The following is a 26,239-nucleotide window of genomic DNA, read 5'->3' on the forward strand; positions in this document are numbered from 1 at the left end:
ATTCTGCATGCATATATTTTTCAATAGAAAATATCAAGACGTCATTACTTACAATTAACGGGTGGCGTTTATCTTAAAATCTGTAGTCAATGCAAGGTATATGCAATATTTAAAAAGCATTACGCTTAAATAGGTTTTATTAAAACTCTTTTCCAGATTTTAGAAACTAAATTAATATTCATGGATTGATTAATCTGACACTCCCATTATAGTATAATATATAACCTAATAGTAGATTCTCTCTACAGTATATTTTATGTGTTATATACAACGCTATATGAACGATAAGCAATTTTTACAATATTTTATACAGTTAACACTCTGCAATCACACTGCAATATTATACCACAATCTTTTGAGGTGGAAGTCTCGGTTTAAAAATACATTTTATTATACAATTGATCTTAAGCTGAAAAGTGAGTAATCGAAACATAATTCAAAAAAGTAACAAATATTTTTCAAAAAATTTCATTTTACACATTTTTTTTAATTTTATTATTATCCCATAACAACACTGTTTGATATGGTTGATATTGCATAAATTATCCTCGTTTGTGTAGATTTAATATGAACCAACTCAACTATTAAAAGTTTTCAAAATGATGTAAAAACGTCGGTCCATCAATTTTATTCATGAGCGAACAAGCATTATCTACAGTATGGGTCATTGGAGAGGGTCCGCAGCTGAATACACCAAACTCCTTCACCTGTAATATGAAAAATGGCTAAAATCGAAATATACGATGAACTCGTGTGACCTTGTGTTTGAACAAGGAGTTGACATACAGCCAAAAACCCTTTGCTAAATTGTAGTTGTTCTTGTGACCGACCAATCATATGACTCTTTACGCTGGTGTTCATGTATTGGAGAACTGCTCTCTTGTTTTTGGTAAATACACCCTGAACATGCATGTAACATGCTTGCAAGAGTGGGCCTACGGGAGAGCCATTGGGACAGTCGCCCCAGGCAGCACGTTGAAGATAAATGAGTTTGATCTTATACGCGTGAGTTTGTTGCTTGGTTTGATGAATTAATTAATAATAATACAAACATTTCACTCCTATTTGACTTTCAATTTATTCATCCTCATGTATAACAACATCTCTAATTGTTTTTCCCCCGAATTATTTTTGAAGTTAGGTATAAGGGCATCATTATGAGAAACTCGCCCTGGGCAGCAGAACAATTTGACACGCCTCTGCATGCGTGACACCTTTAAAGGGTAAATTGATTATTTCGTTTATAGGTGGAGTGTGTATCTCATTTGTTTTTATAACATTGGTAATCTGAATTTTATTCCTCGTTCATTTCATCCCGAAAATTGAAATCTGCCATTCAAGGAACTCTTTAGCGTTTGTGGAATAATTAATTCTGTCATGAGTTTTGTTATGAACGAGTTAAGAGTTAAGAATTTCTATTAGCAATACTGGTCACACATTACCCACCTGACTATACTCCTCAGATAAAGAGTTGAAAAATTCATCAAAGTTTGGTCGTCCAAAGTGAGTTATGGCTCTCAGTCCGGTAAACAAAGATTTTCCAGCTTCTTTTTGAAACTTTCGCTCGCATATATACTGGAATATAAATCTCTCTTAGGAAAATAATGGTGTTTAATGCATATTTGGTATACAAGTTTACCGAAGTACAATTTAATGCCAATAAATTTAACTTACACAGTTACACTATTTTTTGGCTGTTACATGGAATATGCAATAGAGAGTGTTCTAGCGTGCATGATTCTAGCCAGCGATCGATGTTATTTGTCTCTCCCGTATGAAAGCGCTGCTGTTAACCGGATTTCAATTTGACTACAATTACATCATTTCAGGTTTCCTCGTGACAAATTCTCCTCCAAATTTGACAATATAATCTTTTAGCAACCGGGTTAAACGGTATGAAGAAAGCTATCAGATAGAACCTCGTCAACAATATGAAGTGATATCAATAACAACATATATTTAAATCACGTCAGGACGCTGTTTGTCTAATCAGCGCTGTTGTTCAAGTTAGCGTCACTTAATCAAGTTAGCGTCACTAAATCTGGAGTAACGAAGTTTCTGATAAGATTACCTTTTTAACCTGACAGGTCGCCCACGTATGGTTTGGTACTTTGAGAAGGTATCCAAACACTTCTGTATTGCCATTGTTACTAATTACAGTTACAGTATTACTAATTGTATGCCACTGAAGGCTACATTGAACTTCATCAGAGACAAGGATCAAAGGTTTTCTGCGTTTTTGTTTTACTCTTAACCTTTGGTGTCTTTATGATTGAAATATTTGCAACCCTCATAGCGCAAAGTAAAAACTTACCATCATAGTCGTTCTAAAATCAAATTTCTGTTGAAACTGGGTGATAAAAATATGAGTATCAAGTATATGATTTCTATCTGCTGATTCAACTTTCTGTATAATATCAGTCAGCCATTCATACTGCTTCTGATCTTTTGTTATCCACATGAAGAATACCTGGAAATATTTTAAAATAAATTTTCATTAGCTGTTTCAACTTCAAATATAATATATGTTTTCCGAAAATTAGTAATCAGTCACAATAACTGAATGTAAGACAAACGAATGTTGTTTAACAGTAACATAGGATTTTCATTATATAACAGAGTAGACGAAAAGTTAACAAATATTAACCTATAAAATTGACGTGAACTGACGTGAACTGTATTAATATCGTCATTATTATTAGCTAGTATCACACAGAAAAACGAAAATAATTAGGTTTCCTGAGAATTAAACTTCACTCAAGATATTCGGTTGGCTCTAAAAATTGTCGATTCAGTTTAGTAATAGTCAAAACGGTCGACACTGTGAATATCTAATGTCCAAATACGTTTAACGACATTAACCGATATAGTTTCCAAAATTGGTTGTAAATATTAAATTTTCTATAAAAATGACGTACCTTTTTACATCGTACATTGAATCCATTAGCTGACTTTTCAATGAGGTCTTTCAAGATTGAAGCAAACGGCGTCACACCAATCCCACCTCCTACCAACACCGACACTTCAAACTTGTACCAGTCTTGATGTCCTTCTCCAAACGGTCCATCAAGAAATAACTGTGAGGTATGATGAATTGTAGTACAAAAATTCCAAATTGCTAAATTTTATTACCTTACAAAAAAAACTCAACAACATTGGGACAATGATCTTCCTAACCAATTGTGGTTTCAAGACCCTGGACGATCACACAAAACCAGAATACTAATGACTATTAATGATTACATTACAATTTTAGGTAGAAAAACTAATCTCGAAATTCAAAAATTCTATATAATGATCTCAAAACAAGAGAATGATGCTAAAATATATGTCCATAAAAGTCAAATGATTACTTCAAAGAGCCCAACTGAGGATGAAATATCATTACTTTCTATGATAACTCGACTATTTATTGTCCAATCCATGTAACGGCGGCAAATTTACTATGAAAAGCTTCATCGATATTTTGTGTTAGCTGTTAGATTGAAATAAGACGCCCCATTTCAGGCAAAAAAGAAGGTGAAATAACTGTACCGCAGGAGTGAAATTTGATTTGCTTAAATTCGAAAAACATTGACAAAGAGGCTGACGGCATGAACTATCCTATATGTATATGTACATCGGTATCTGTGAGTAGAAACGCCTTACTTTCTTGGCTGAACACCAAGATTGAAAAGATTGGCGGACAAAAAGGATAGAAAGGGTCCCGTTATAATTATACACTGCTTGTGAATTTTGAATGATGACCACTAATGGTACTTTTGAAGGATAAACATTAAACATATGATATAACTTTCAACATTATTGTGTGCGTGACCTGCGTTACACAAACTATATTACCTTCGGGTATGGCATATTCTCATACAGTCTCCTTAAGTTCATTGTCCAAGGCCCAACTGCCCTGATGTGTAATTTTAATGTTTCTTCACTTGGAGCTGAAGTCAGTGTAAACGGATGATATTCATGGGATGATTGATCAAGGCATGCTATACGAACCTGAATAAAACAAACTTTTGTATTGATAGTTAGTTTTATATGAAAATGAACCAACATATTTCAAAGACGTACCCATTGCCCTGCTCTGTAGTCAAACGTAGGTGGACGCTTGAATTCTAAATAAGTCACTTCCGATGGTAATAACTCAGCATTTATGACTGAAATCTCGGTTTTCTTTCGACTTATGCTGTAGAGTTTGTCTAAAGTGTACAAAACAGCCGGCCCAAGGAAGAAATAGTAGAAATATGGTCTCTAAAAAAAGATATACATATTTCCCTTCAAGATAGTTTTTTTCAACTCGCGTAGTATGTATACAAACAGATCCCTTACCTGGACAAGAAATCCACTGCCGTGCAATACCATGAACAAGTATAGGAGAACATAACCAAAACTATGAGTCCACCAAAAGTATTGGAATATACGTCGACGAGAGTAGTCACTCGCGAACACATACCTGGAAAATAACAATGTGAGTAGGATTAAATATGCTAATTTTAGATCTTAATTTGAAATTGAAATTTCTCTCCCTCTCTCAACAGATTCTTGACGAATTCTCGCATAAGCAGATATGCAACGCTATTTTCACAGTGACTCATATAAGACATTTATAGCAAGAGGAATTGCGGCGCTATGCTATTCTACTACACATATCTGGCCCAAAACAATTGCTAAGCAATCGAAGTCTTAGCATATTTATTGAGACGAATACAATTATTCGTTGTTCCAAATTTTTAACGAATACGTTTCTCTGTTCTCTGCTCATGGCGGATTTGACAAATCGCCAGCACAACAATAAAAATATATTCATGGCCGAATCACATCTGCTTACCCTGAAAGCTCACTGGGAAGAGTAATGACCTGGGGGTAAAATGGCGGGGGGCTGTTGCTTATATAATCGTCTTAAGCGTTTATATTATTTTGATTGAATTTCAACACGAGATCAAGCTTTTGTAAATATTGAAGGAACATATTTACAGCAAGGTTAAAAAAAATTCTAATTATGTAAAGTACTTACATAGTAATCACTATCAGTGTGCAAACTACACCAGCGATTCCGGTTATTGTTTGCCAACACCAGTAATGAAATGTTGGTAAGTCGTCGCTTGTTCGCCAATAATCAGGAAACAAACATGCCACGTCACTTGCGGGTTGCGTAGAAATTGAGTAAAAGTTGACTGAGTGACCAACAATGTGGATTACTGAAAAATACCACGTTATGGTGTTTAAACCCGCATATATAATCGCCGTATTTCTAATAGCCAGACAGATATAAAACGCAAATAAAAAACAGTTTTGTCTTGAACAACTTAACAATAATTATCAAATGTTTAGCAACTAGCGAATGGATATATTCGGTCAAAAAGAGTTGACACAAAGACAGGAAGCCGGACGTCGGCCTGGGCTTATCGGGCTTAACATTTCGGGACGGGTCCAACAACATGTACGTCATCAGTTTTGCGTTTTGTATGGCTAAATAAGTTGCGTCATTTACTTTTTAAACTTCAAAAATGAACTTTCTTCTGGAAGGAGTTATGTCTTATACTTATTCTATTAACTGTCTATGTTCAACACTAATATAATCTGAAAACTCATTATCTCAACATTAATATTGTACTATTTCCAATATTCGAGTATTACATTTAAATAAAGATTTGATACATTCAAAAACATCAACAACCGTAACTAACCAACCTGTAAAAATCATGGCTAGCCATGCAATATATCGATGCATTGTTACTGCGGAATCAAACGGGATATATCGATGCAGGAAAGTTTCTCTCAAAAACGTGATCGTGTTTCTACTCATCGTAACAAGAAGACAAGAGTACGTGAACATCATTCCAGAAGCTGCACCTCTTGTAATAGAAACGCCGTATCCACAGATTCTACGCAAACCAGCATGCTCTCGTTCAACTGAAAAATCTGTGTGAAGAATAAGAAATTGTTATAGCATCCTTCTATGTAAATATACATCAATTTAAATCATTTCTTAAATCATGGATCTTGAAATGTTGCTTTTGTTAGTGACGTTCTAACGGGCTCTGTACTGTGTTAGAGATTATTTTGTCAGGGTCATATATAACAGAAAATGAGTAAATAAATTTGATTATTATTTTTGCAAAAATACAAAACTGAATTTACAACAATACTTATTTTTTAAATGCATTTTTTTGGAAAACAAAATTTACTACAGAGGTGATTCACTACAGAGTTGGAATCTAGACTGCAATTTTTTTTTCGTCTTTCATTTTTTTTCAAATAAGCGTTTCAAATATGTCAATGTGGGTTTTGACCAATTGTGATGCTATCGGGGTAACTACAAAGTTGGGGTTAAGGGCCCAGTCCGGGCTGTTTAACCGCGTTTAAAAATCAATTATAAATCGACTCCAAACTCTGGGGATCTGTGAAATATGACTCAGCTCCGCGGCTCATTTGATAATAATCCATGCAGTAAATTTTGATATTATGTACAAAAATGCGATATGAGACGTAAATTCTGTTCCGCGTTTTGTTACAGCCTTATTGAATTATATGGAATACTTACAATAAACTCTCTCGGCAAATATAGCCCATGCAACCATTGTATATGTTGCAAGCCAGAAGATATGCATTCTGTAGTTTTGTATATATTTATACATTAAAATGAGAGCAATTTTGTATTTATTTTGTTCCAGTTGCTTTTGTTTCTCCGATACAATCACAGTTCCTCTTCCACTGGCAATTCCATTTGCATTCTGATTTGCATCTCTAAAAAGTATCCAACATTAATAAACTATATATAAGAACACATTTTAAAAAATAGCAAGATAGAGCATAACAAGTAGACTGAGAGTACAGATCAAATAAATTACTTTCAGAAACCCTTCTGCTTTGTTTACTGAAATTTGGGAGCCATTGGCGCAGCAATGGGAAAACAAATTTTAAATACTCATTGTGAAGTTGAAACACTAGAAATTTGGACAATACTCTAGACTAGAATGAGGCTAGTTTTAACGGGGCCGTGTGAACTTCACGGCTCACGAGGATTGCCTTCAAGAAAGATCAAAGTTAGCTAACTATAATGATATGAAAGAGTGTTATATGCACGAATACTTCATGTCTCAGGTTAATTCATGCAAACTTAGTTTAGTTATGACTACCTTAAATATCGAAAGCTATGAACTAGTTAGACGTACCCTGATTCGAATTTTGATGGTAGTCAGATCAGATTTCTTGGTTTGCGACATTGCAAATCGTCTTATAATTTTTCTTCTCTGCTAGGGTTTTTTATAAAAACCCTAATATGTTGGATCTTCACCAGCGCATTTTTCTGATGCGATTTATTATATAAATTTGTGAAATGTTCTAATATATTTTATATTACCTCCCCTGGTATGCTCTTCTGATCGTCTGTTTTGCGCTTCTAACGCGAGTAGCTATGGGATGTTGATGCATGAGGGTTCCTACTCGCTGTCTGGCAGCACCATTCGCAGTAGAATCTAAATTTGGCTCATTCTAGATTACAGGCATATTTTAGAATTCATGTCATTTGCTTGTTTTATTTATTCTTCAGGGTCGGGCTGGAACTGGAAGATGCTGAGAACGTCGTTGTCAACACCTGATGCGATCGCTAGATCATGAGTCAATCGTTTATTCAGAGTATATAAAAATCCAAACATTAGTCGAATACTTAACCCTAAGTTTGGGGTCATAGACGTAGTAGGCTGCGGGGATCGGGCAAACGAAATCGCAAGCTTGCTATTTCATGTATTCATATTACCTGGCCTCCCATGCGACGTCTCATTCATTTCGTTCGAATACTGGCCCATTATAGTCTGAAAATCTTGTAGGGTTAATGCTGATTGGTTCCCAAAACCACATTCCTCCATCATGTTTTTCACCAATTCATCGATATCTGCTGCTTCAACATCAGCATTCATCGATCTTGAGAGAAATTTCGACCAGATTAATTGGTATTTATAAAAAAGAAAGATTCAATCACGAACATAGAAGAGAAGTATTTGAATCTTCATGGTAATGATAAGATTCCAACCATTCAAACTAAAATAGGACGTCATAATACCAAGATGTTCGTTCATAATATTATTCAAGGTACAACAGTCTCATACACAATATATAATTTAAATTACACCCATTGATAAGCTTATGGATGAAATCAGAGAATGTTTTTGCCAGATGACACTATTTTAAATTTTTGAAAAACGATATGTTGATTAATTAATTTTCGACACGTTCCGCACAAACTTATTTCATATTTGTTGAATTGAGGCCGAGACAAAAAATAACATAAATGTAAAATTCTGCGTGTTATGCTTCGTATCTTTTAAATACAGTATTCAGTGGAGACAAAACATCGCCACAAACAAGCGATATTCAAACTATGTTAAATAATAAAACGTGAATTAATAGATGAAAAGTAAATTCCTATGAAGTTTTCACCTAAGCATCCGTGTGAAATCTTCTTTTGATAAATATCCTGATTTGTTGAGATCGTACATCTCAAACATTAGTCTCCATCGATCTTCAACTGATCCTGTGGATTGAGATTAAAATCGGGTAAAATCACAAATTGCCTGCTCAGAAGTGTTCTGTTGTAGCTGCATTACTATTGAAAGTACAATTTCTATTTCGCACTGCTCAATATTGTTTTGAAATATTTGTATTTAGTTCATAAAATAGGCAAAGGTTGCCGATGAAAAGCCTTATATATTGTTTGAACACTAAACAGGGTTGTACGATTATATTACTGTTCATCAAATATATGGAATGAAAAATTCGAGTACTACTATTTTCTGTTGGCAGAACGATTTTCTGCTCTTCCATTCTCACTTATAAACATATATGATAAGATTTGCAATCGCCTTGTTTATAATCTCATCTGCTAGTCCTAGACCTAACAGACCGATTTATTTCACAATCAGCTGATTTTTAAAAGTGCTGTTGTTCATGTTGGTAATCTGTAACTCCAATTCACTTTCAAATTCTCAGTAATGAAAAATGAGAGTGCTTTCAGATTTATATATTTGGTCTTATTTTTCTGTGGCGTTATGGAGCAAGGTTTCACTCTAAAAACTCTTTCTCGTGGACTCAAAAGTATCACTTAGCATTATTGGGCCCCTGTTAAAAGGTCTTCAAGAAGTCCCCACACATTTTATCGAGCGTTCGCGCGCATTCTGGTAATATCTACGCGGAATTGCTCTGTAGCATCATCACGCGGTAAATAAAGTGAGTATACGCTTCCACAAAACCATGGATGAAGTTTTAGCTTGGCGAGTGAAAACATTTTTGTATATAACCAAAAATGAGGGCCGGGGAGAAGCTGGCCAAAGATTAAAAATTTGCAAACAATCTTTGGCATGAATTTTTTTCTGATGAGCACACTGGAATTGAGCGTACGAGAGATTACTGCTTACTTATGTGTGAAAACTTTTTCCAAAAATTTAGAAGTTTCATAAGAACATCAGGGAAGGAAAATAAAAGCGGCGACGCAACACGTGTTAATGTGTTTATAATTATTATTCCGATTTAATGTTGTTCATAGTGATTAGCAACAGAAAGGTTCGCAAGTGTCTTCTTCTAGAACAGTGGTTCTCAAATGGTGGGGCGAGCCCACCACCAAAGGGGGCGTAGACAATTTTTTCAGGGGGGGGGGGCTTGAAACTGGTAAAAATAAAAATATTTGTTAGATTTGATCTTGCCTGCCTTATTTTGGATATTTACATTTCTTTATTGTTTAGAGAGACGGACGTTATGCTTTGTTATCTTTATTATCCTTAGCGTGGAGCAACAAATTCTGGAACCGTAGCCTACTAGGTTATTGGTGGTTTATTGTTAGTTAGCTATTTTTTGGAGATGGGGCGCGAGACTTGACAAACTCTAAAAAAGAGGCGCGGCTTTAAAAGTTTGAGAACCGCTGTTCTGGAAAGTAGGTGTGTTGGAAACAAAATGCGTCCCTTTATGCGAACAACGAAACTTCGGCAAAGAAACATTATAGAGTTTCGATCGTATTATGTGTCATTGTAGAGCCTAGACTTAAGTGTTATTCAATACTCTAACCCTAAATACTTTACAAAGGACATTTTGCTTCCGAACGAGATCAGGGGTTTTCCATTTCAGAACATAGGTATAATGAAAACAAATTCCATTCACCTATTGATAGTTAGTCGGATAGTATGACGATTTATTATTATCTTTTGTACTCGAGAAAAATATTAATTATGTTATTTTGTTTACATTTCTGTGTTTCGTATGCTTTGTGTTCAATGTAACTGAAGTTTTTCAGGCGAGGCTGATACGACTATTCCTGGTTGCTACCGTGACTGGAATGACAAATGAACGGACGTTTTGTTACCAGCAAATAGAATAAAATTGCCGTAATCTTTATCGCTTTGATGATGTGCGTTTAAGTTGCGCCATCGAATCTAATAACTGGAAGTATTTTTTTCCACTCCAATTCAATTTTGATTTCGGGTGTTGTGAACAATTGCTTTGAGCCAACTTATTTTAAAAAAAAAGCTTTGAACGAAACTAAAGTTACATAAAGCATATTGTATTACTTAGTGATTTCAATACATTCCAAATGTAAATAGTTTCTAGACGCTATGGTGTAATATAGTCGAAAAGGTAGTAAAAAATAAATGGCATTGAGAAGTAATACAATACAATATACTCGGGGGAAAATTCACTCAATTTCTTCCACCTGTATGAGATGGTGGGCCTTGAGTTCAATATTAGAGGGGCGGGGAATTATCTCTACATATGTAAAGTGGTAGTCTTTGAAGTGGTACGCGAGCAGCTTTGAATTATTGCAACAATTAACTTTTGAGTTGGCTAAATTATACCAGAAACGCTTTTTCTCCATCTCCCATACTGTACGTATTCGCTGAACGACGTTAATGACGCTACCAGTCCTTGTTTTAGATGAGAGATCGCCCATCAAAGTGTAGTCGCCCGAGGTTTGCGATACTCAGTGGTGGGGATAATTAAAGCCTTTCAGCTCTGACGATTGACGACGCAAATTCTTTTGCGATTTTGCACGAAATTGTTACGTTGTTACTGCATATAATTAATACGTTGAAACTTTGCACGGAGCTTTATGTCGGCTTTAACACGGAGAGTTATGTCGGTGGTACGCGGCCGGAGTAAGAAACTCTAAAATGGCACGCAGTCAGTAGAAGGTTGAGAAACACTGTCTTACAGTAACATTGCTACATTTCATAATATGAGTCCAAGTCTCAATTTTGTGAATATTAATATTAAATCAATATTATCATTTATCTCTTATCAGTTGAAGCTTACCTTTGTAGAACAAAACCATTATTTGAAAAAACTCGCGGAAAGATATAAACCCGTCCTTGTCTGAGTCCGTAACCTCAAATATTTGATCAATAAATAGACTGTCCTGTTTTAGTTTCATGTAGTCAGCGAATTCCTTTTTGCTCAATTTGATGTCCAAGTATCGGTAAAGCTTTTCTGGTAATTCAACGTTTGAGCTTGATTCCATTTTAACGGTCTAAAATTTAAAAAAAAATGATTTAGTAACCGTAATCTACTTTTAAAAATAAAATATAGCAAAAAGACGACTGATATTATATGAGCGTGAAGAAGAAGTTTGAATCTTCTCATCTTCTAGTGTGTATCAAATAAAGTAAACTATGCCGAACCTGAATAAAGATCGCACTTAGATTAGTTTCATTCTTCATTAATACTTCGCTACGTTTTTGTAGGCCAATCTTCTGAAATCAATGCCCCGATCGATTCATTTACTTAAAGACGAAAGAGTACTTGCAGATAGATTTTTAAGCAACCCTTAACGCGCTAAGAGTAATACATAGGTTTATTATCGCAACGGAGATGCCACAAAAAGTTTAAACTGCCATTCACCAAATAATATATAAAACAAATACTGAAAATCGAAAAAAGTGTATCTTACAACAGCAAAGACATCACGAAAGCACTTTTGTAATTTTGCATCTCTTTTTTCTTTGGTTTTAGCACATTCAAGAAGAGCATGTTCTTTCAAAGGTACTTCGTTTCTACTTTGAATGCCTTCTTCATTTAAGAATCTACTAAGTTTGCCTTGAAAATTGTTTCTTTCAGTGGAGTCCATAAAACTCAAAACCTGGAATCGTAAATGTAAAGTAACATACAGATTATTACATTGATATATTACATATAGTAAGAGTGCAACTAATTGTGCGTTTGGGGCGTAAACCTGAGCGTTAGGAATTCGTTTGAATCGGACAGAGTTCAAATTTGTAATAGCGATTTTTTTTAAAGTTCGCGTTCAAAAATAGATTTCAAATGCCTTGTAAAATTGATTTTCGGAGAACTCTCGTGAAATGTAACAAAGTGAAAAAGCATCAAGGTTTCGCGATGTCGTAATGACATCCACACAAAATGGATCAAAAATATGAGTAGAACTTTGGACGTTCGAGAAACATTAATGCATATACTTTGTTTGGAGCATTTTAAAAATGGCGAGATTTTGCGTCATCAGATCAAGAAATTGGATAATACAATAGAAATTGTTCCGACGGTAGTCACATTATACTAGTTTATATGAAACAATTAACTGTCTGACTTCCTATTCAGACTGAATAAGAGAACGTATGTAACAATATGATGAAATCATATATCGGGTTGCTTCTTCATGAAGAATACATATTAAACGCTGTCAATACAATAATTACAAGATCATAAGTTTCGGTTTCTTCCGCTCTGATAACAAAAATATGTCTCGTTCCACCATGAGATTGCATCAGAGTGATCCTTTTTGTTCTCCCGAGATCGATTGTACGAAGCCGATTTCCTTGCAAAGATTTGATTTGAATACTCATTCCAGGGCCCAGATTCAACTGAAATAAATATATACCAGTTGAAGAGGTTTGACGATAATAAAATCAAAATACAAATTCTAGAAATACCTGAATTTGGCGATCTTGTTTGCCAAGAATTTCTCTGGCAAGAATTGACCCTTCAGTAATGTTTCTTCTGCAAGTTTGTTTAACGCCTTTTTTTAATAATTTGCTCCTATTTGCTTCTCCTCTTTTTCCCAGAACGAGAAGTAGCAACAACATTACTAAATCAAAGCATGTCATAAGTCATAGGTAATTTAAAACAGGGTAGCTTGTGGTTGTTTGCAAATATGCTTTGTGCAGCAGTCTTATATTTGATGAATATATATCAATTATTATTAGACCCTACTGTTTTTGTTACGCATTCAGCTATTAAAGACGCAGAAACACACAAAGTATGATTAGAAATTCGAACATAGACCATAAATGGCGCACGTTCAAGCTTTTCATGCAAATATCACAATAATATGTTACCAATCTTTTAGCTGCTATTTGTTTTTGTCTTTAACTAGTGTATTTTATATATTGTTCATTTTCTTGTCGTTTTGAATAAATCCAACTACCGGAATTTATAGGTTATATTCTCATACATTATGTGAGTATTTATGGGATCTTATTTTCAGATGCTTCTTACCATTTTTTCTAATTACCATGTTCAAATATATGTGAATAAGACCAAAATTCAAAAAACCTAATTCTGTCGCAATGTCAAAAAAGCGTATTTCTGTATTTCGTATTAAGACAATATTTATGAATAAAAAGTAAGCAGTGCATACTTACAAATGACATACAGTCCAATAGCGGCAAACGATAAAGCAAAAGATAATTCACTCCCAGTAAAATAGTCGTACTTTTCAACATCTGTGCATTCTTCCATATCTAGCTCGCTCAATGGAAATGGTTGTGGACATAATGCATTAGCATCACCTGTCATTTATTGCGCATTTATAATCATATTAATTTAGAGTGTCGCAGAAATGTCGTGTCCCACTTGTCCCATGGGGCAAGTGAGACACGTGGAACAAGTAGGACGAGTGGTACACGTGGGACACGTGAGGACAAGTGGGATAAGTGGGACGCGACATTTTTGAGACACCGTATTAATTTATACGTAAATGTGATATATACTCAAGAGTTGAACATTACTTGCTGGGTTCCACACAAAAGGCATGTCTTGAATGTCCTGTTCCGTCATTTCAGGGTTTGTACGAAGAACTACATCTTTGATTGTTGTATTCCAAACAAATTCCAAATCTTCTTTATTGAGAAGTCTGCATAAATAGAATATAAATTTTAATTTTGAAATATTATTTTATGTTCAAATTAATGAAAATAAGGTTAAGTAGATGCAATTTTCAAAAATGCAAATGTACTTACCAGACGACTATACCTAGGTGAATATCATTGTAATATGGGGGAAAATATTATCAAAATAGAGTTTTACTTCAACATTAGAACAGTCTACCAATCTCATAAATTTGTTATATTACTCTTATCTTTACATTTCTCCACTCACCCATTTTTATCATTTTCGAACCAGAATCTATCTCCGTCGCGAATGCGTGTGAATTGGTCTAATATGATGGCACGAAAAAGTTCGCCTGGGCCAGTTTTTGTTGTTTCCAGTAAACCTCCTGTCCAAATATCTACATTATCTATATTGCCATTGTGGACATCAATGAATTTTTTCAAAAGCTGAAAATAATTCGTAAATTGTTCCATTGATTTATAAGATGGATAAGAGATAATTTATGAATTACAAAGACTCAAAATCAAACAAAACTTGTTGTAGCAGTGCACTGAATTGCGGTTCGAGGTATTAATTCAACTAACTTGAGACAAGTCTACTCTACCACTATAATATTTTGCTAGGTACCTTTGGACCATCTCTTTCGTCGTCGTTAAAAAATTCAGGATTAACTTCTTCAAATGTGTTTCTTCGTTCTAATCCGAGAGATTCTCTGGCAGTATTGTAATCTGGCAATCCATGGTCTCTGCCTCTCTGTAATGCATATTTAAAGACCCATAATATTAAAGAAATATGCATAATTTGAAGAAGTATTCAAAACTAACATAAGTCTACAACGTTATTTTGAAGGCGCTTGTGCTATGAAATAGTTACTTCGTCAGGAGAATCACACAATGAAACTGCATCGAAAATATATATGTTTGTTTTGTTATAAAATCAATTTTATTCGTCGACTCGTAACATGGATGTATACAGCTTAATAAGTTACCGCAATTGAGATTTTTATTACGATTTTACCAAGCTGCATGATTTGGGGTGAGCTTGAACTAGGTAATAAGCAGTGGTTTTAGCGCGAATTTCTATACATGTACTTGAACTCTTATAATTGTTATGTTTACATATAAATCGAAACGAGTGATATAATAAAGGTATTCTTTAAGACAGTGTTCTTCAACCTTCTGTACCGTGTTATACGTTTTACAATTTTTCAAGAACTTTGTATATACCTTACAAATACCAATGTTTATTAACTTGAATAACATTAGGTTTTAAGCTCAGATTGTACTGCAATATCATCATGCAATCTAATAGGCTAGTGTCCACAAGTTGTAAACGTTATAAATGTGACTAACGGCCTCAGTGTCAATACAAAAGGAATAATATTCAACCTAAATCATGCGACGTGTAATATAGCCGAAATCACCAACCCTGAAATGTGTACGGATTATCTGTATATACTATATAATTTGTGATTACAATGTGCTCAAGTCGGTTCTTTGCGTAAATAACATTTCACGTGCGCTGCGTTTGCATTGTTATCTCCGCTTGAATATTTTATAATTTATTATGTCAGAATTAAGAATCCCTTACTTGGGTTGTACACCTTTCGTATACCCTTTATCTGTTGTTTACCCATTTTATGGTCCGGTATACACTTGGGTATACTGTATACCCGGTTGAAGAGCACTGCTTTAATTAGGATGTGACCTAAATCATGATATTCCAGCACAAATAGCAAAATTTATAGTCGATACTGTGATTCCAAATATTTGAATTCATGAAATCGAAAACTTTGTATATACCTTACAAATACCAATGTTTATTAACTTGAATAACATTAGGTTTTAAGCTCAGATTGTACTGCAATATCATCATGCAATCTAATAGGCTAGTGTCCACAAGTTGTAAACGTTATAAATGTGACTAACGGCCTCAGTGTCAATACAAAAGGAATAATATTCAACCTAAATCATGCGACGTGCAATATAGCCGAAATCACCAACCCTGAAATGTGTACGGATTATCTGTATATACTATATAATTTGTGATTACAATGTGCTCAAGTCGGTTCTTTGCGTAAATAACATTTCACGTGCGCTGCGTTTGCATTGTTATCTCCGCTTGAATATTTTATAATTTATTATGTCAGAATTAAGAATCCCTTACTTGGGTTGTACACCTTTCGTATACCCTTTATCTGTTGTTTACCCATTTTATGGTCCGGTATACACTTGGGTATACTGTATACCCGGTTGAAGAGCACTGCTTTAATTAGGATGTGACCTAAATCATGATATTCCAGCACAAATAGCAAAATTTATAGTCGATACTGTGATTCCAAATATTTGAATTCATGAAATCGATTTGGAAGTTTGTGAATACCATTAATATAGTACATGTACGATATCATCTCTACTGAACTCACTTGAATGTTAATTGCCATTAAATCCCGTCGTGAAAATTCAAGAGGACCAAACACACTTCCCCTCAGATCAGGTGTAATGATATTATCTTCTCTTTCGCATATTTGACTTGCCATACCCATCAACAAAGCACTTATCGCATTTTTGTCTTCCGAAACTGCTTCCTGTCAAATTAAGATATGCTATCGTTGTAGACACAAAGTCTGTCTCGCACATTATTAAATAATTCCAAGTAATAAATAGATAAAGAGTACTGAATTTGTATGAATGGATTGTACACTTAGTTTTCTCTGTAAACATCCAATATTTGAGAAGTGAGCTATCATTGAACACTTCAATGGGGGTGAAAATTTATATTACTGTTTCACTAGCAAAATCCAATGCCAGATAATTAAATATTAATATTATTTCACCAAAATGACAAGCAATTCTTATCCGACGTCGTCCAACACACGAGTGTTGTTATCACCAATCGCCATTTTAAAAAACCAGTAGAATATACTTTATATGAGTTAGTGTAGGTTGGTTTTACGACAAATCAACTCACAATTGAATTCCAGTACGTGTTACAGGTACGCAACCCTTTATTTCCGACATGTTTTTCTTCAAATCCGTGTCTGTCGCCTGCCGTAAATCGCGTAGTATTGAGGAATTCACATGTTTTCGTGTCGCTGAAAAATAAAGAAAAATGCTTTCATGACGAACCTTCTACGTAAAGTAAAGTTACAATTCACTAAGAACGGATCAGAAAGACGACCAAATAAATGATACATTCTTACAAATAAACTTGACAAAATCATGATAAAAATACATTTGCACAACAAAAATCTCTGGAAACGCTGGTTTATAACTCTGTCATATGAATAGTCTTTCACTCACGGATTATATGCGGTTCTCCGAAACACACCAGGAGGAACAAGGGTGTGTCCAAACCTCATCGCTGCACTTTGAAAAACGTGCGTTATGCCGGGATGAACGGATGATTTATATCCTTCAAATATAAAACGAAACATTATACGAATATTACTTATTAACTATTATATATACCGTAGTATTACATTAACTCACCTGTATAGTCTGATATATTTTGGCACTTCGATGAGTTACCACATTCTCCAAGAAAAATAGGAAGCCATTCATACATAATTATTCTCTGTTGGACAAAACTTGCAATTAATTTTTTATTTAGATATCCCTCACTTAGAGCAAGAGATTTACTTCGTTTTACAGGTACCAGAATCCCCGGTCCCTCATATCTTATCTGATTTCTTATAAAAAAGTGATATGGCAAGCATTTAGATTTAACACAAGATATTTAATCTTGGATTTTTAACACCGTTTGGGCAAACAATGAACCCACTATACACCGCGTCTTAGGGATTAAAGCAGTGGTTCTCAAACGGAAGGGCGCGCCCCACAAGGGGGCGTATACAATTTTTTGAGAGGGCTTGAAGATAACTAAAAATAAAATTATTTTTTCGATTTTATCTTGTTCGCCTCGGTTTGGATATTTACATTTCTTTAGTTTAGATATTCACATTCCATCCACGTATTTTCGAAGTGTTTTTCAAATAAAACATACTTTTTCTTTACTACCTGTTATTTGTAGCTTATTGTTAGCTAGATATTTTTGAGGTGGGGCGCGATACTTGACAAATTCTAAAAAGGGGGCGCGGCTTAAAAAGTTTGGGAACCACTGAATCAGATAGATTGTAAGACTAGGTATTTGTATTCAGAGCACAAATAAAGGTTTTGTCCCGCACCTGGTGAATAGCAATATTCAAAATCCTTGCTTCGTTAAAAACTTTTTCGTCTGAATATTCTGGGTGAGACTGACGTACTCGTCTTGCAAGATAATTATGATGACGAAACCAAAGAACTCCGAACGTCAATAAAAATGGATTTTCATTACCTCTGGGATTGCCAAGACCTGTCAAAATGCAACCTACTACAGTACATTTTGTTTGTGAATAATTAGAAAAATAAACCGGTTTCAGTAATAACACAGTTATGTAACAAATTAAAATCAAATTTACGATAAAATCTTTTTGAACTTTTTAACACGTGGTCTCGGGGTGGTGGAGGATTCGCTAGTGGCAATCCAATACTGTTTTCCACCGGTAATCTTCCTTCGTCATTATAAGAAGCAAGTTCTCCTCGACAATCTGTTGGATCCTGTCGAAAGAATATTTTACATTGGCTATAACACGCACTTGGATGGTAGACATACAATAACAATTATCAATTTGACGTCGGGACATTTTCTTGTGTACGCAAGGTGGAACGTGTTGTCTTCGTGGATACTCGAGTCAACTTTATATTGTATTTCCACACAACTATAGGAAGCATTATTTGTAGATGGACCGTGCCTCGGTGGAGCAATCCATTTATAGATTAAATATGAATAGTAAACTTTGCATTGTAGATATACATAGATTTTGTGTTTGTAATTCGATAAAATTTGACTGAGCTTAGCTTCGTCCGTGACAATTCGTCTTCTACAACTCAAAGCTCAAAACAATATGAAGGATTTATAAAACTCTGAGTCAATAAAACAATTACCGGATCACTTGAGAATATGTTGGTACTGGCATTTCTATCAATACATTTATCTTTCAATAATCTAAGAGCATCGGCCCATGCTTTGCTGACCCCGTAAGTCAGACCTCCATCAATAAATGCAGTTATTTCGTTCAGCTGTGAATGGAAATAATACAGATATAACCCACAATTCGACGATTTCTTCACGCTGAATATTGTCAAATAGTTTGAAAATTAAATGGTGAATTGAATAGTGAATAGAAAATTAAATAGTAAAAATCAATGGAAAATTCCTAAAGGTGACTGAATTGAAATTCTGCTTCACATTCACAAACAGGAGCTTAAAAAGATGTTAGCGGCTTTGAGCAATGATTAAAGCGCATAGAGATTAACGCGGAGGTGTGGGTAATGTTATGCCCGTGATATCAAATGAGGGAAAAAATGTTTATTCAAATAAGCTTGACAACAAACATAATTTAACAGGAATTCGCCGCTGTAAAACAGATTGAGAACTACTTCGACAATGGTAATAAAGGATTTATTGAGATTTCCAAGTAAAACATATGATGCTTTCAAATCATTTCTTTTATGAGTTTTATAGCATCAAAAGATGTCACGCTTTTGCGATGAATGACAGATGTATCCGGATGGCAGACTAAAAAAAGTTTCTCAATGTTGAAGTACTATTATTGTTCGGGAACATCAACAACAGTTTCCTCGTATTTCAATTGAAATAGCGTGCCTGTATCATTATCAATTTGATATTAATTCTCAATGGGAAACTTCCTCGTGATATAGTTATATTTACACAGTCGGTTCCGTATTATTATCAAACTTCGTAAAATAAAAATTTACAGTCAGGTACTTGCAGATGGCAGTGGAGTCAACAATGTACTAATACGATATAAAACTAGTTTCGATTTCATACTGTTAATAGGGTGTTATCGGCGAGATGCGGTAGGGATTTTTGCTCTGGCTAAACATAAACTGATTACATAATTTATTTGCATTCAGAGTAAAGTGAGTTTTCTAGTTTTGACGCGAAACGCTGGACGTCTGGCACTACCGCCATCGAGTTATTTGTTTTGAATCAACTCGATCTTGCCCATGTCGAATTACGTTTGATTAACGTTCCGCCAAATATCAAAACTATATCAAATTTATACAATTGGTACGACTGCGTATAAAGTAATACATATACTTATAAGGGCAGGGTAAGATCTTGAATTTTAAAATGAAGAATGCAAAACAGTTTCATAATGTTATTTACACGATCATGTAAAAAATGCAAACCACGTATGCTCCTTGAGATCCTAATCTTTTCCCTCATTAGTTCTTTGTTTAACAGTATAAGTAACCTAGAATGCACGAACTTCATAATGTATTTGCTTGAAATAAATACCTGTTGCCTTGGAAAGTTAGGTGAATATCCCGTGATTGCTTGCTGATATCGACTACGAACGAGGGGTATTTCCACCGTGCCTGTTCCGTCTCGATCATACATCGAATCATTTTTAGGTATAGGAATGTTAAAATACTCAGGGGGACAACCAGGTCTTTGTGCGTCCAAGATTTCCTCCACTACCTGCTGGCCTGAAGCATTAAATTAAGATCGTTTGATCAAGACCAAGTTAATACTAGTGGTGTGGACGAATTCATATTCGTCAGGTAAAACATTTAATTACACAGAACCTTTATACCTACTCTCAGTCAATGATATAATAGTACTTAGTCATTATATTGTGCTTGGCAATCGCGAAATAATAACTATAAAACTGCACTGTAAGTCTGGGGTAATAGTATTTTCCTATTTATTCCAGAGATAAGAAAGCCAGCAAGACGGGTTCATAAATCACAAGATCAGCCACGACCATTGGCTTAGTTAACTATTAAGTTTAAAGTCGGGTATAAAAATACCTGTACTCAGTCAAGTATATCAAACACTCGATCGACGATCAGTGTCTCTTAAAAATGTGCGATGTAATGTAAATATTACCAAAAAAGACCAAGAATGCTGTTTTGTTCTGATAGGAATTCTTCCCCGTCTCCCCTTCCATCAACTCTACACTGATCGTGCGGGGATTTGGACGATTCCAGCCAGATGGCTGATAGACTCCATCTTGGTAATGTGATGGTAATCTCCTGGTCAGTGGCATGTCTGATAAAACAGGGATAATGATTTTTAGAGACCATGAAATTCTCATGGTAATACACAGTCAAAAATCATTTCAGTATTTCTTTGACTACGTGGTATATTTTCTTTTCTTCTAAAATGATACAGATTAGGCTTGCACGTAATTTACGGATTTACGTAATTATTTGGAGTTGCGGAAGGGAAGTTACGAATTATGTAAAGTCGTAATTATTGCATTGAAACGAGCTTTCTTCAAAGCAGTCAATTTCGTCGATTGCGAAAAATGAAAGCTCAACAAATAGAAGAAGTTAGAGTTCCGGTATTCGCAGCCGTTTTCTCTCTTTTCTCTCTCTTGTTACGTAGGTGAAGGAAGGCATGACGCGTTGCTATTTACTAACCTATTATCAACTTATCTGGCATGGCCAATGTAAATTATTAACGTAGTTAAGGGGGAGGAACTGAGTAGGGCCGTTTGACGCCAACACACCTGGTTTTAACTTCTCCCGCAACTTAACCGTAGATAAGGGATAGAATTGCGTTGAGACCGATTGACGCCAACACACCTGGTTTCAACTTCTCTCGCAACTTATCTAGCATGGCCATGGCCAATGTACATAATAACCGTAGATAGGGGGGAAAATTGTGTTACGACCGATGGACGCTAACACGCCCGGTTTCAACTTCTTCGGGTGAAATGACTAATGAACGCAGGAGATCAATCTATCAAACATGGTCTATCAAACATTTGTATCCATTTTACTTTTATTTATTATTTACTTGTTCCAGTTTTCCGTTACTTATGGTATATATGTTCCGTTTCTATTTTATAGCCACGCGTTTAAATAGTGGGAATTCCCCACCAAGTGTGGATTAGCAATGCTTAACCATTCTTTATTGTTAATATCAACACTTGATATATGAACATGGAATACCATACTGTTTTTGGCTGTTTTATTTCAGACTTGTAAACTTTCAACACGACGATCTTGTGAAATTTAACGAAGAGCTTTCGCGACGAATTGGAACCAAATAAGCGAAAAGAGCGATTGATCACTCGCGTCAATACCTCGCCGTGATAATTAATGTCGCGCTTATCAAATAGCAATATGACGACAAAAGAGAGATTGCGTAATGAACCAACGCAACTTCGTCTTCTCGGCATCGGTAAAGCGATTGAGACGGCGGAGAAACAACAAAACGACGGATTCCTCGCGGACCGCTAAAAAATTTAACTGCTATCAAATATGAGCCAGTGTGTTTATTCTGTGCGAGATCCATTTTCTATTACAAAATCCTGATGTTCTGTTAACGGTTTTATCGTTATATATCAGTCCGGACTTGGCCTTGCTCAGGATGTTTTTCACAATTCCTTTCAATATTTCGGCCATATATGATTAACTGTCTTACCAAATGCGGCAACTTATTTTGATTTATCGTCGACTTGAATACCACCGGCACTCGACCAAATTTGTTTCAATCTTGGCCGATAGGATCGCCGACTTGAGTTAGCAAATAAATGTCGTGAGTGTAAAATAAATGTCACAAAATGCATTGTTTTGCGATATAACTTTGTATTTTCGGAGAAGGCATATCATATAAGTTTGGTATTTCAATTATACGCAAATAAATAATATTTGATCTAAATTTATCGCAAATAATGTTATAAACATTCAGTCCGCGAAATGATTAAATGTAAAATGAAGCATGGTAATCGGAATATCATCAATAAGTCGACATCAATAATTATTATTATGAAATGCTAACAAGGCAGTAATGTCGGATAATGCAGAAGACGCTGCAAAAACAAGTCTTCGTCGCGAGGAAATCGCAAGTATAATCAAACGAGAGAATACGCTCGTCGTTGGTTAATAAATTAGAAACCCGTAATTTTTATTCAGTACTAAGGTGGTTTTAAAAAGCTATCGTTTTCATAAATATCCGTATACCAGTGTCGGTAATGATAAAATAAAATTGATCGCATAAAAATGGGACCGTTAATTTGCGAAGGTGATAAAGGAAAACCAAAGCTAACACAAAAAATAAAAATTAGAATAAAATTAATTTGAATTCACTCCTTGATATTTGTATTTAACATCAGCCGCCGGCGTGTAGTACTGCCAAGAATATGAAAACCCAACTTCAATGTCCCATTCGGAAAAGAAGTGGATTCAATTGGTTGTTATGATAGGTTTAAATGCGTGGAAAAATATCGCAATTACGGGGTCATTACGTAATTGATTTTGCCGTAATTACGGAATTGATTTTTGTCAATTACGTGCAAGCCTAATACAGATACGATATTACCGACATAAAACCCACAAAATATATTTTAATTCAGAAAGTATAATATAAATACTATGAAATACTAGTGAATGCTCTTTATTTTCGAGCTTTTTATCAGCAAAGTACAGCAATTATAGTAGCGATGTATTCTTAATCGTTGCACCCGCGGTAGATGTTTGTCGTCTTGATAATGTCAAAAGTAAACATAATCTACTGTTGGTAACAGTAACAGTAAGCAGGCCTTTCAAAAAACATAAATTTAAGTAAATGGTACATATCATCGATCACTGAGATCTCATATAATCGATTTTGATTGTCATATGTTTTTAGGAATATTCATTAATCACAATATTCGCAGTAAAAATTGCTGTTGAAGATAGGTCTATACCACGGCCACGTAGCATAGACGGGATGGATTTTTGAACAAAATGTAATTTAATGTGATTTGAAAATTTTTGCTAGACCATATTATTTGAAAACCTTTCTACCCATGGCATTCTGTACATATTGCAAAATACAAATGCATATAAATGACTTTCCTGAAAATAAATGTGTTGAGTAATAGTGTTTAATTTAATAAGTCAACTTTGGGACTTACCGCTGCTAAATATAAATCACGACAAAGACGTCCAAAATAGGGAAACTTTTTAGCATATTTATAAAGGTTCAACTATTTGAAACATTATATCATTATTTAAATAGAAACAAAGTTCCGTAATAATCCATTTAGGGTATTATACAAATATAGCCTTCAAATATAACTCTTTGAAACATCATATCAAAATTTAAATAGAAACGAAGTTCCGTAATAACCCAATCATGGTCTGTATACAGATATAGCCTTGAAAACGAACAGTTAGTGGTCTTTATCACTATTTTTCCAGTACGGACTTGTGGGAAGAATTGCAATGTCAACATTTTTGTTTGCTTAACTTAGAGAGTGAAAGTTTTGATTTAATTGCTTAGCAGTGTTACTTCCATTACGAAATAAATTATTCTGAGGTTATAGAAATAATGAAGTTAAATATCAAAACCTCAAACTCACTCGGTATTTATGTTAATAATTTACAAGAGAACTCACAAAGCAAATTACCAAGTAGTTCACTCGCCTTACTTTGTTTTAAGTATATATATGTGATGTATGCTCGGCGTCAAACATGGCGGATTTGCAAGCAAACACATTGAAACATAATTCATGTTAATAAAAAGGTTTTTCGTTTTTTAATTTTGGCATTTGAATACTCAAGGCTATACTTTTGAGCTTTTAAATTCGAGTTTATGTCGGCCTCATAATCATTAAAAGCCCTCTTACGACAAAAATAAGAAGTCATGTAACAGAACAATATGAATAAAACTATTCAACGTTCAATGTTCAACTAAAGTAAAAATAAATCTACGTCTGGAAATATTACCTCCATATCTTCTGATTAGCGCTAGGCATAATTTTAGGTAAAATATGTCCTTTCTTTTCTTACTATTCTTAAGTATTTATGCATTTTCAATATTAATGAAATTATATTAAACATATTATACCTACTTGGAATCTAAAACTCTGAAAATGATAGTGAAATCATATTATTGTGTCAAGTTATAAATCACAGTTTTTTTATTAAAATTGTGATAGAATCGAAATTTTCCTATAATGAGGAGAATGTTACTTTAAAGTTTTGGCAGGATTAAATGGCAAATATATATAATTCTGAACAAGAATATATACCGCTCACGCAGCCCGATTAATGTGAAATGAAATGATGTCTATCGGACCAATTAGGATTCTGAATAATTACTCACCGACTACCCCCCATTCGGGGTGTGCTCTGTTGTTGTACCAACCGTCATAAGGGGGATACTCCTTCTCCGCCTCTTCCCCTGTAAATGAATATTTGAGCACAAAGGTGAGTTGCTAAAAGGTGAACATATGCTGAAAACTGTATATATTACTGTATGTGAGATAAATGACTAATATGTTGAGAATTTGATGCATGTCAAACGAATATGTTATACACATATAATTTTGTATACATATCTGGGTCTTACGTATAAACCAACCGGTGTTTTAAATATTGAAAAAAGACATTTATACCCCAGAAAACATATCTTATGGCCAATTAATGTCTTTGACTATATAGTTCGTTATCTATTATATGCATCACGTGATGTAGCATCAAGCACACCCGTAAATTATTTCATTTTATTTACGAGTATGTCTGAATTCATATTAATTCGGATACTAAATATTTTCAAATGCTATTATATATAATATAAAGGTTTTACCTCTGCTTAGCTTTATATAAACGACGATTGTTGTAACTAATAAAATTAAAAACTTCATATTAGTTTGCAATCAATTTCGGCAACAAACTTGTCCCTGAAGCAGCGTAGATGTGTTTTTTTGTCTTTTATTTATTTCTCAGGGATTTTTTTATTCAGAACCTGCCAGATAACTCCGCTAATAGACAACTTATTGACGTCTGTGAGCCGATGAACGACTTTGTTGACTTATATACCGATTACCAACTTCTCTCGTTTCAGATACCCTCTCTTATTTTTCGCCTTTCTTTTTTCTTATATTTATTACAAGATTTGTAATAGTAGTCTCACCTTCCCATTATAGAGATAGTAGGGGGGTTTCTAACCGCCAAAACGCTAGATATTTCGTTTCGTGGAAACCTGCTGTATCTTTGTCTGTCATCAAATTTATACAAATTTAACAATTTCGATATTATATTTCTTTTCATCTTGTTCGCGCATACCT

General features: G+C 34.6%; 1 protein-coding gene across 1 annotated transcript; it reads right to left on the minus strand.

Annotated features, from left to right (window-relative positions):
* Nucleotides 1-25,952, minus strand: LOC144420941 (dual oxidase 2-like). Its single transcript, XM_078110805.1, has 32 exons — nt 25,759-25,952; nt 25,276-25,353; nt 21,064-21,225; nt 20,470-20,660; nt 19,089-19,223; nt 18,563-18,701; nt 18,290-18,456; nt 17,595-17,679; nt 17,406-17,517; nt 17,074-17,197; nt 16,529-16,690; nt 14,731-14,856; nt 14,371-14,549; nt 14,001-14,125; nt 13,635-13,781; nt 12,924-13,078; nt 12,690-12,854; nt 11,930-12,118; nt 11,296-11,509; nt 8,437-8,530; nt 7,757-7,920; nt 7,361-7,475; nt 6,542-6,744; nt 5,689-5,919; nt 5,012-5,195; nt 4,327-4,450; nt 4,069-4,248; nt 3,841-3,996; nt 2,919-3,077; nt 2,315-2,470; nt 1,447-1,575; nt 1-707 (listed from the first exon to the last, which is right to left on the minus strand). Exons 1-32 carry the CDS (start codon nt 25,814-25,816, stop codon nt 585-587), a joined length of 4,731 nt encoding a protein of 1,576 aa, XP_077966931.1. The 5' UTR covers nt 25,817-25,952; the 3' UTR covers nt 1-584.
* Between the last annotated feature and the right edge of the window lie 287 nt (nt 25,953-26,239).

Source organism: Styela clava, chromosome 3, assembly GCF_964204865.1.
Source record: "Styela clava chromosome 3, kaStyClav1.hap1.2, whole genome shotgun sequence".
NCBI classification, from domain to species: Eukaryota; Metazoa; Chordata; class Ascidiacea; order Stolidobranchia; family Styelidae; genus Styela; species Styela clava.